The sequence below is a fragment of the Mytilus trossulus genome, chromosome 11, assembly GCF_036588685.1.
Source record: "Mytilus trossulus isolate FHL-02 chromosome 11, PNRI_Mtr1.1.1.hap1, whole genome shotgun sequence".
Classification (NCBI taxonomy): domain Eukaryota; kingdom Metazoa; phylum Mollusca; class Bivalvia; order Mytilida; family Mytilidae; genus Mytilus; species Mytilus trossulus.
The window spans coordinates 30351224-30363880 of NC_086383.1; the positions used below are offsets into that span (position 1 = coordinate 30351224).

At 33.2% G+C, this 12657-nt stretch overlaps 2 protein-coding genes across 2 annotated transcripts; one reads left to right on the forward strand and one right to left on the reverse strand.

Moving 5' to 3' along the window:
- The first annotated feature begins 4478 nt into the window (after positions 1–4478).
- On the forward strand, positions 4479–8456 carry LOC134689940 (uncharacterized). The gene is made up of 4 exons (XM_063549906.1): positions 4479–4939; positions 5600–5755; positions 6668–6797; positions 7623–8456. The coding sequence occupies exons 1-4, from the start codon at positions 4479–4481 to the stop codon at positions 8454–8456; spliced, it is 1581 nt and encodes a 526-aa protein (XP_063405976.1).
- Positions 8457–9174: 718 nt separating this feature from the next.
- On the reverse strand, positions 9175–12075 carry LOC134689941 (uncharacterized). Its single transcript, XM_063549907.1, has 5 exons — positions 11616–12075; positions 10979–11173; positions 10503–10609; positions 9811–9936; positions 9175–9582 (listed from the first exon to the last, which is right to left on the reverse strand). The coding sequence occupies exons 1-5, from the start codon at positions 12073–12075 to the stop codon at positions 9175–9177; spliced, it is 1296 nt and encodes a 431-aa protein (XP_063405977.1).
- Between the last annotated feature and the right edge of the window lie 582 nt (positions 12076–12657).

The following is a 12657-nucleotide window of genomic DNA, read 5'->3' on the forward strand; positions in this document are numbered from 1 at the left end:
AGTCATAGTGACTTATTTTAATTCTTACTTTGCAGTACATTATTGCTGTTTACAGTTTATCTCTATCTATGATTATATTCAAGATAATAACAAAAAAACAGCAACATTTCCTCAAAAATTACCAATTCAGGGGCAGCAACCTAACAACCGATTATCCGATCCATCTGAAAATTCCAGGGCAGATAGATCGTGACCTGATCAACAATATTACTTCCTGTCAGATTTGCTCTTAATGCTTTGGTTTTTGAGTTATAAGCCAAAAACTGCATTTTACCCCCATGTTCTATTTTTAGCCATGGCGGCCATCTTGGTTTGTTGGCCGAGTTACCGGACACATTTTTTTAACTAGGTACCCCAATGATGATTATGGCCAAGTTTGGTTAAATTTGGCCCAGAAGTTTCAGAGAAGAAGATTTTTCTAAGAGATTACTAAGATTTACGAAAAATGGTTAAAAAATGACTATAATTGGCAATAACTCCTAAAGTGGTCAACTGACCATTTTGGTCATGTTGACTTATTTGTAGATCTTACTTTGTTGAACATTATTGCTGTAAACAGTTTATCTCTATCTATAATAATATTCAAGATAATAACCAAAAACAGCAAAATTTCCTTAAAATTACCATTTCAGGGGCAGCAACCCAACAACGAAATGTCCGATTCATTTGAAAATTTCAGGGCAGATAGATCTTGACCTGATGATTAATATTACCCAAATGTCAGATTTGCTCTAATGGTTTGGTTTTTGAGTTATAAGCCAAAAACTGCATTTCACCCCTCTGTTCTATTTTTAACCATGGCAGCCATCTTGGTTGGTTGGCCGGGTCACCGGACACATTTTTTAAACTAGATACCCCAATGATGATTGTGGCCAAGTGTGGTTAAATTTGGTCCAGTAGTTTCAGAGGAGAAGATTTTTGTAAAAGTTAACGCAGGACGACGATGGACGACGACGGACGCCAAGTGATGAGAAAAGCTCACTTGGCCCTTTGGGCCAGGTGAGCTAAAAAGAACCCAATCCTGTCCATTTACTGGAAACACGCTAATTTTTTTAGGACATTGAAAAAACTTATTCACAGGACACAAATAACTAGAGTCTCCAAAGAGCCTGTGTCGCTCACCTTGGTCTATGTGAATATTAAACAAAGGATGCATTTGAATTCATGACAAAATTGTGTTTTGGTGATGGTGATGTGTTTGTACATCTTACTTTACTGAACATTCTTGCTGCTTACAATTATTTCTATCTATTTTGAACTTGGCCTGAAAGTTTTAGTCGAAAATGTTAGTTAAAATTTACAAATTTTATGAAAATTGTTAAAAATGCACTATAAAGGACAATAACTCTTTAAGGGGTCAATTGACCATTTTGGTCATGTTAACTTATTTTTGGGTCTTACTTTGCTGTAAATTGCTGCTGTTTAAAGTTTATCTCTATCTATAATAATATTCAAGATAATAACAAAAAACGGCAAAATTTCCTTAAAATGACTAATTCAGGGGCAGCAACCTAACAGCAGGTTGTCCGATCCCTCTGCAAATTTCATGGCAGATTGATCTTGACCTGATAAACAATTTTACTCCCTGTCAGATTTGCTCTAAATGCTTTGGTTTTTGAGTTTTAGCCAAAAAATGCATTTTCCCCCTATGTTCTATTTTTAGCCATGGCGGCCATGTTGGTTGGTTGGCCAGGTCATGCCACACATTTTTAAACAAGGTACCCCAATAATGATTGCGGCCAAAGTTGTTTTAATTTATCCTGGTAGTTTTAGAGGAGAAGATTTTTGTAAAAGATTACTAAGATTTACGTAAAATGGTTAAAAATTTACTGTAAAGAGCAATAACTCATAAAGGGGTCAACTGACCATTTTGATCATGTTGACTTATTTGTAGATCTTACTTTGATGAACATTATTTCTGTTTACAGTTTATCTCTATCTATAATAATATTCAAGATAATAACGAAAAACAGCAAAATTTCCCTAAAATTACCAATTCAGGGGCAGCAACCCAACAACGTGTTGTCCAATTCATCTGAAAATTTCAGGGCAGATAGATCTTGACCTGATAAACAATTTTACCGCATGTCAGATTTGCTCTAAATGCTTTGGTTTTTGAGTTATAAGCCAAAAACTGCATTTTACCCCTATGTTCTATTTTAGCCATGGCGGCCATCTTGGTGTGTTTGGCGGGTCACGCCACACATTTTTTAAACTAGATACCCCAATGATGATTGTGGCCAAGTTTGGTTTAATTTCGCCCAGTAGTTTCAGAGGAGAAGATTTTTGTAAAAGTTAACGACGACGGACGACGACGACGACGACGACGACGACGGACGACGACGGACGACGGACGACGACGGACGACGGACGCCAAGTGATGAGAAAAGCTCACTTGGCCCTTCGGACCAGGTGAGCTAAAAAGCAGTGTATAAAGTTTAAAACAAAATAACCAATTAACCTTAGTTAAGACGTTTACCTAGTAATGAAAATTGAACGAGTTATCTGTTGTTGGTTTTTTTTTGGCGTCTCCTTGTATTTGATTAACTCATTGGTTCCTCTAACTCTTGTCAAGAACGTCGAAAAATATACAGGAAACGAAATTTTATGACCGGCTACCACCCAATGACCTTGCGTCTTCGATATATGAAGCACAAGGGCTCTTTTGGATGAGAGTTGACTCTCAGCTGAAGATCTTTAATTTTGGTATTTTTATTTGTAAAGACATGGTGGATGATATAAAAAAAGAGCAACCTGTGTTTATAACAAAACATGTATAAACGAGTCAAATTTTCAAATAAATCAACTCAGCTATTTAAACAAGTATTATATCAGTGTAAGTATAAAGCATGCAAACTCTAAGAGTGCAATAAACCTGATTTGCTTGAACATGAAGCACTTGCAACGATATTAATTTAGGTGTATAACTCTTTAAATGACTCTGATCCATATCAATTAGTGCAAAAACCAATAAGATGACTGTTATTATGTCAAACTGTATCCATTTATTAGTTTGAAAAAAAAAGTTAAAAAAAAATCGAAATATACCAGAAGATTTGACAATTAAAAGCATAAAGAATTGTTTTTATGTTCTGTCGTTTTTGAAATTTGTATGTCATTGGCACATGCCGTAATTAAATTAATCCCACAAAGCACAAATAATTGCTCTGCTGCTAATTTTTCCTAATAACTACCTCTCGGAGGATTGGATGCTATGACATAATTATGCAAACACATTTTCCTTTTAAACAAGTTTATTCTGACAAGTAATATAATACTTTGTGATTGCCGTTTTTTGATGTGGTTCATAAATATTTCTAGTTTGTGTTTTTTTTTGTTAAGATCATACCGTTTGTTTTCCTGTTTGAAGGGTTTTACACTATTATTTTTTGGTTCGATGTCGATTTGACCTGTAGTGGTTTACTTTTACAAGTTGTCTCATTGGCTATCATACCACATCTTCTTATATCTATTGGTTTTAAAATGCATTGATTAGATCTTGGGAGAGATAAGGCTTTGCTCATTGTTGAAGACCGTACGGTGACCTTTAGTTGTTAATGTTTGTGTCATTTTGGTCTTTTGTGGATAGCTGTCAATCATACCACATCTTCTTTTCTATATTGCTTGAAAAATGTACTCAGGACTAAGCACACAACACAAAAGACACAGTGGATTTGTAAGAAAAAATATTAAATATTAATATTTTTTTATTGCAAAATTACACCCATAAGGGTCAAGCATTACAATCAAACAGTTATATATATATATATATACAATACACTGAAATACTGAATACAATACAATACATAGAATACCATAACATAAATTAAGAATTCAGTTACAAATTTATGTAAAAACACCATCATAAGTGTGACCCCCTCTAAAGACTGATTAATGATGTCTTTAATATGACAAACTAGTTCAGGGATGGGGTCTAGAATGCGTTTATGCTCATTAAATGCATCAAGATGTTTAAATAATGAGACATAGTGTTTTAGATGGTTATATAGGATCTTTTGACAACAAGGCATACTACATACAAAAACAAGGCAAACATGAGTATAAAATCATGATTACTTTATCTGACAAATACGAAGACTAATAAGAGAGTCTGTTTGTTAACCTGAATTATACACATTCCAGTAGGATCTTTATATGACGTTGGTTTTGTTTATTATTCTCTTTCTTTTTCTTTTCCTAGTTGTCAACTGTGCCGATAAATCATAACAAATCGATTCTTAACAAACTATGGAATTTTTGTTCACTGGACCGGGGCTCGAGGATATGGTGGTGGGTCTTAATAGTCCATTTTCATATACATTTCCCTTTCCGTAGTCGGTTCCGCCTTTTATTATCTTAAGTCACGTGATACCCGACATCAGCACCAAGACAACTAAGTAAACAATATGGATTGCGCGTCAATGAAAGTTACCGATTTGAAAGAATATTTGAGATTAAGGGGAATAGGTGTAACCAACATGAAAAGGAATGAATTAGTACGGTTGTGCACTGCTGTTGAAGGGCTAAATCTACCACTTGACCCAGATATGTGTACGGACCGGGTCACAAACACTGTAGCAGAATTGATGAAAAGCAACGGGATTGACAACATGTCTTCTCTACAAGGATTCACCAAGGACCTTTCCAATATTCCGAATGTGTCACTGTATGATGTTTTTAACTATCTGCTGTATAACACTTCAAACTATGATCGTAGAAAGTTGAAGGCCTACAAATCTTCTGAAGATTACCGTTTGTATTTCGATGGTTATGTAGAGAGTCTTGAAATAACCGAGTTGAACAGTTTATTTATATTTTTGGCTGCCATCAAACCTACACAGAAAGACAAAACATATCTTAATACCTCCACATATGATGCCTGGATCGTAATGGACAATGCTGGTGATGTGAAGGCAGCATATTGTACATGCATAGGAGGGTAAGTACATGTAACAAGCATCCAATTTTTTCACCTATAAATCACTGAATTAAAAAGGTGCATTAAACTTTCTTGATAGCTTTGTCACGTTTACACATATATTAAATCACTTGAGGAAAAAAGCTTCAGAAGTGTTACATTGAATGAAAATTTAGACTGCATTGTATCTGTTTGAATATGTGGTCCATACAGTACCAATATTGGCTTTAATACAACTGTTTGTACTTTTTCAATACATGAATGTACATGTACACCGTAGTCCATCTTTATGATGATTTTCAAGGCTGTCCAAGTATCAAAAATAAAATAAAAACACTACTGAAAATATAATTACATGTATTATAACTATTTTCTTTTAATTACATAATATCAGCTTCTATTAAATGTGAAAGATATTTATGTTAGTTTTTTAGAGATACATACATGTAGAATACTAGGTCACTCATACTTCATGTAGCGGTGTAGCAATACACCAATATACATGTATGATTAATGTGTGTACGTGTTGATTGAAACAGTTTCTTATAATTTTGAGAAAATTTACAACAAAATCAACCAGCCTAGAAATGTATTGCATGAATCCTACATGTACATTTTGTATGAAATATATTTTCCTTCTTTCATGTGTAGTCTAACTAATTTTGTATTTGTGTTTTTCAGTGCTGATGGTGGTTGTCGACACATAGGTGCAACACTGTATGAAATTGAAGGATTTGAGGCAAAATCAGTTACTGATGGTGACAATCTATGGTTGAAAAGAGCAAGGCAGCATGATTGTCCAGTTCCAATTAAAAAGTTGAAAATTATGAAAGCAAGGTATACTAGCTACATGTAAATATAATTAACAGTATAAATTTATTAACATGTCATGTTTTTAAAAAAGATTTTGTTCATTACAACAGTAAATGTTTTATTACATGTAATTATAATAAAGAAGAATCAAGATGTGGTATAATAGCCACTGAGACAAATCTCCACTGTGGCACAAGCAACCAACTATAACACAGACATTTACAAAATATAGTCAGATTCGAGAAAAGTATATAAAAAAGTATTATTGGAGAAATCGTTCTACATTCCAACTTATCCAGTTGTTATCTGTCAGAAATATTAAAGAATTGAATAACTTGGGTATATTTCTAAAATCTGCAGAAAAACTTAGAATTAAATTGGAGTAAATAATATTTTTGTTCTCACTTTATTTAAGTATTATATCATTCTCCGCTAGTATTTTGTATTATGTATTATGTATCATATGTTCTTTCATGCACACCTTATAGTTATACATGTTATATATATTATATATATCTCTTGTGAAATTCCTATATTGGTGTAAAATTATAAGCTGTGTTGCTTTCGTAATAAAGTATTATTGACAACTATAGGTCACTGTACCACCTTCAACAATGAGCAAAGCTAATTCCTAACAGTCAGCTATCACAGGTCCAGAAAATTGTCTGATTGATGAAAAAATAACGATCAATTTCATTTGAGTGAAAGCAACACCACTTGCATTGAGAAACTCTTATACAACCTTACAAGATTATATATTCATATTAAACTGAAATTGAGAAATAAAAAAAAAAATAGTTTACTTTGACATCATTAGAAACAACTGATGGCTTGGAATAGGCCCACAACAGAATTTGTGTGTCACAAGATTTTATCTTTCTTTGAGCTAAAAGCATGAAATAAAAACAAAGCATTTTAAGTATTGTCTTTTTTCAGGTATTCAACTGCTGATCAAGCTGACAATGGAATGCAAGATGGTGCCCATGATTTTGACCCGCGGTCTTCAGACAACAGAGATGATTATGGAGCTGAACAAATGTTAAACATTGCTAGACAGTTAAAAGCAGTAAGTTTGATTTAGATTTTCTAAACTGTAATATATTTACCATATTTCACATGGTATTGGGAGCATCTTAATTTAACTGCTCATTTATAGAAACAAACAATTTCATTTATATAATATTTGATAACTTTACAACTTTTCGGTTATTATTTGATTACTTTAATTCAAACATCACAGATATTTCATAGATGATTAATTATCTTAGAATATGTTTCTGATTAATAATTGATTACCCAATTTATTTCAGTAATTATTATAATACTATGTGATTAAATTTACATAAAAATTTTCATGATGTAAATAATAGATTACCTAGACCCTAATGAGATGTCTCCTGTAATAAGTTAGAGAGTATAAAATTGAGAATGGGAATGGGGAATGTGTCAAAAAGAAAATAACCTGATCAAAAAACAAATAACAACCAAAGGACACCAATGAGTCTTCAATGCATTGAGAAAACGCTGTACTCACAGACGTCCTTCAGCAGGCCCCTAAACAATAATATATACTAGTTTAGTGATATTGATGTCATACTTATCTCCAAAATTTATTAAAAAACAATACAAAACGAGCAAAGGGCAGAGGATCCTGATAGGGACAGGCACAAACATATTTCAGTATAATTTTTTTTCTTAATATTGCAATAATTTCTAAAAAGCTTGAAAAATTATATTAACAGTATCTGTGTTACAGACAAAACTTTTATGACCATGCAATTTTTAAAATAGGTAAGTCTACACCAACTAAACTTAGTATATATGTATAAAGTGAATTGCCATGGTGCCTTTGTAGTTGCATAATTAATATTTTCATCTTTTCTTTTTTAAGATATCACCAGAACTGCAGGCATTAGATTTGTTGGAAGACCCATCAGAATTGGATGAAGAGGTGGATTTCGTAGCATGTGATAGATGTGAAAAGTGGTCGATGATGTCAGCAGCTGTTAATGCTACTCCAGAAACCCTGTCAACTATTTTGATAGAACGAGATGAAGTGTTGCACGTTGAACGTTGTACTGTTGATCAGTCAGACAATGATACTTGGTTTAAGTTGAGGAAAGGTAGAATAACTGCGTCAAATTTTTTTAAAGTCTGTAGAGCTGTTGACAATTTGAAATGCCCTCCTTCGTTAATGAAAAGTCTACTAGGGGAATATGATTTATCTCATTCTGAAGTACCGTCTCTTGAATGGGGGAAGAGGAAAGAGAAAGCTGCATTGGACCTTTACATACGTGTAAACAGACATAAACATAAAGGCTGTATGTTAGAGAAAAAGGGACTTCGTATCTACACAAGGTTGCCTTATGTTGGATGTTCTGTCGATGGATTGTTCTCATGTAAGTGTCATGGTGAGAATCTAGTGGAAGTTAAATGTCCGTTTGCTGACAAGAACTTGAATCCTAAGGAAGTTGCCATTAAAAAAGGATGTGTGCTAGATTCAAGTGGTGAACTTCAAGTAACTGACAAATGCGAATATTACCATCAAATTCAAGGACAAATGGGTATATATGGAATCCACAAATCAGACTTGGTTGTATTCACAAAGAAAGGAATTGCTGTTGCTAGTGCTACATTTGATCCTCTGTTTTTTGAAAGAATGTGTAAAAAGTTTCAGCTTTTCTTCCAAAATCATTTGGCTAATGCACTTATATCATGTCAATGAATTTTGTCATAAATGTACATGTTACTTATTAATAATTAACATCATATCAATTTGATGAGTAAATCTTTTTTAAACAGGTTTTACAGTGTGTCTCTTTCATTTTGTATTCCAGTTTATTATTCGTTTTACACTGGTCATCTTTTGGGCCCTTTATAGATTGTTAGTAAAGGTGAGCTTAAGCTCTGTGTTGAAGGTTGTACTGTCTCCTATAGTTGCTTAGTACTTTAACTACAAAAAAAATGTCTCTTGTATGGATACTTGTCTGAATGTTGTGGTTCAATGGCAGTCATACCACATCTTCTATTTTATATTCAATTTTGAATGGACTTAAATTTCACATAAATAGGGTTTTAGTTTTCTCATTTGATTTTTTACATTGTCATTTCAGAATCTTTTATAGCCGATTATGCGGTTTAGACTTTGCTCAATGTTAAATAAAATTGAGAATGGAAATGGGGAATGTGTCAAAGAGACAACAACCCGACCAAATAAAAAAACAACCACAGTCTGTTATGTGAGATATAGTCGTTATTTTCTGTGCCATTTTGGTCACATGTGGAGAGTTCATTGGTATTCATCATACCATATCATCTTTGTTTTTAAACTTGACCTAAATTTTTTGGTAAACATCTTATTTATCATGTCTATGTATGTACATGCATTTTTTTAAACATGTAATTTAAAGAAATGGAATAAAAAGTCAACAATAAGTTATATATTATTTAACCAACTGACTGTCCAGATTGCACAAAATGGCACACACTTTTACAACTTGATTACATGTATGTTTCATTCTCAGTGGAATAGTTCTCTGTAAAAGTGTAAAGTTCTTCAGTCTGCCTATTGCCCTTTCCACATGAATTCTTGCACGTGCAATTCTGCGTGTCTTTGTAGTTGCATTTGCACACATCTGCTTTCCCATTGAGAAAGGGGGGATATTTAAAGTTGCCCCTTTCAGCGCTAAGTCACCTCGAATAAGGAAGCCTCTATCTGCCATTATATCATCACCATACTCAACTTTCTGTAGGAAGCCAGAATCTTGTACAATTTTACGATCAGATATGCTACCAGTAAATAAGTCAGATATAAAACTAAATGAACCTCTGGGTGTGATTCCAACAAGACACTTAAAAGTGTTGTGATGTTTGTAACTAGAATATGTAATTCGCTGAGCTGATGGCAGACTAGGTTTTTGTACAAAAAAATCTGTGCAATCAATAATACATTTTGTTTTCTTAAAGTGTTTGAAACATTTTGGCATTTTTTTAAGAACTTGTTCTCTTGAAGGCCATCTGACCAAAAACTTCAAATCATGATACATTAGATTTAGCCAAGTAGTAAATATTCTACACACAGAGCTTTCTGATATAGAAAACATGTCCCCAAGAGTTTTGGTATCGAATCCTCTTCTTAGTCTTAACAAAGTGAGTGCTAATTCCTCCTTTATGTCTAATATTCTTCTCGGTCCTTTGCGAGGTGTCTGAAATAAATAAATGATGATGCATATTCTTCATATAATCTGAAACCTATATTAATTCTAGAGTCATGTTTTCAGTTACCATCAATTGTTATTGAGACTTGTGCTGTCATTTTTCAATGTTAAATAAATGAAACACGAAATCCGGGTCAAAACATCAATTTGGCAAACAATTCAATATTGAACAAACATACGCACAGACTGAAAAACATTTCAAATTGTCAACATTGAACCTGCACCTCGAGTCATGCAAAAATTAGTTCATTGAAATAGAAGTTTTTCTATGGTGAAAATTTAAAAACTCAAATAACATTACAACAAATGTAGCTATATATATAGATGCTCCAGAATATCAAGCAGAATCTGTCCTAATACTTTCACCATTTACACTGTTCTTATATTAATTTTGTTTAATGTATTTGAATAACAGATTTAAGGTACTGAGATTACATTATAAATACATGTACAGGTACACAAGTGTACAAAAAAATTTACGTCTGCTTTTTCTGGTATACTAAACATGCTAAAGGACACAATAAAAAGTATAAACCTCTTAATATATCTTTTACCTCAGAATTTTCCCTTTCGGATGTATCTGCACTGTTCCAGTACACCATGGATGAAGCCTTTTTCCTCAGGAAATTTAGGATGAAACAAAATACTGCCAGTGATACACCTTGAATGAAGAAAACAAAATATATATATTTATTTCTCATGGTAAAGCGTCTAAATATTGACACAATTTAAAAAAGGCAAATTTGAGCAATCAAATTATATTTTTTGTCTCCAGATAGGATTTAATCTCAAACTTTAAAGAAATTGAAACAATACCACCTGCATGTACTGTGTCAAGCACACTTAGTCTAGACAATTTGACCCATAAGCAAAATGAATTCAGCCTTTTGTGGTCGGGTGATAATTTATTTTCATGGTTAATATACAGAATAAATGTCATTTGTAATTTATTACCCATTTATAAATGTGCATAATATACCATCAAACTTCCATACATTTTTAAATCTTTAAAAATTTAAGTTACATGTACCTGTATAGAATTTGCAGGATTTGTTGTCTTTCATAATGTCATTCATGAGATTCTTTCTCTTCATGCTACCAGTGTCCATCATATTATCTGTCAGATAATCCATTTCTTCCATGGTAATGTCTGTTTGTGTAGATATACTTGTAGTTTGTACATTAAATCCCCTCTTTACAGCATAGTAAGTATGGTCTGCATCCACTGAAACATCAAGATTCAATATATATTGCATGACTTGGTTGATTTTCAATTTTCAAAATTATTTGTAAACCAACTAAAATTGAGCAAAAGACTTAGAGTGTACTGATGACATATATTTTATAGAAAAATATGGACATATACTATATAGGAGCTGGTGGATATACATGTATGCACATAAAACATTAGATGATTACTGATAGGGTAGTCCAATGCAGCATCTGTAAGGTACAGCAGGTATACAACATCGATTAAATGATTCACAGACATAATAAGTCATCAGACATTACATGTATTAAGAAACAGAGCAAGTGGACAGCATACAAATAAATCAATTTAGAGGAGCATGCTACTTGGAATTACCCCCCCCCCTTTTTTCGGAGTTTGATCACTTATTATCGGTCAATGCCTTGTCATTTCATATATATATTATACCAGTCATTACCTTTAAGTTCTTCACAGAAATGTGGTGTTGCCTGAAGAGGTTGGTCTTTTGATGTGTCGGTTCCATTTAAAGTTACATAGGCCCCAACATCCCTCCATACTTGATCGACAATTTTACTGGTAGTGGGCGTGGTTATGCTGGCTTTGGTATGTATAGTGGCTCTGTCAAACGGAAGTTTCCTGGATTTGTGCACAGTTTGCTTTGAAGGGGTAGCCATGATTGGGTATGGATGTTGGGTGGTAGGTCTCCCATCAACAAAGTGCTTGCTGCACACATAGGCATGTTTGTTTACATTGGATACGGCGTAATCTTTCCTGCCACAAGCTTTTACCCACTGTAAAGTTTCTTCCAATCTTGTTTTCGGCTTAGGTATAGGAAAGAATTCCACTCCTAACATATGAGGTTTATGCTTATACCTGTCATCGCTGTTACAGGTTTCCCAAACACAACGTTTTACCATTCTTTTTTACTTTGTTTATATTTTCGCGGAAAAAAACTTGTCGGGTATCACGTGACGTTAGCCGCTTACGTTACGCATAACCGCTTACATCAAATATAATATGAAAGTCGACTATTAAACAGATTTAAAGACTTCTTAAACATATGCTAAAGTTAATTTTTTCCAAAATATCATATATAGTGCTTTTAAAAATACTGTTTTGAAAAGATATAATACATGATATGGGTTACGAAGCTTTTTCTTGCTACAGATTGTTAAAAGTTGTTTTACTATGTAAGGATTACACATGAAATAATCCAACCGTGAATGAAATATAAAAAAAAACTAAACTAATTTTAAAATAAGATATTAGAAGATACTTTTAATATGTCTATTTGGGAAATAAACACAAATGGTTTGTGTTTAACATTTTCATGACTTTTCTTCTTTTTCATGGCGATCAGTTTTTTTTTAATGGTGAAAGAAGACACAGTTCTCGGAAAGAACTACCGACCTTCGATAGGAAAACTGACAATCATACTCAATTAAGATTGGAGTCGAGCGCCTCGGTCAAAGTTCGACTAATTAGACTACTAACCCATC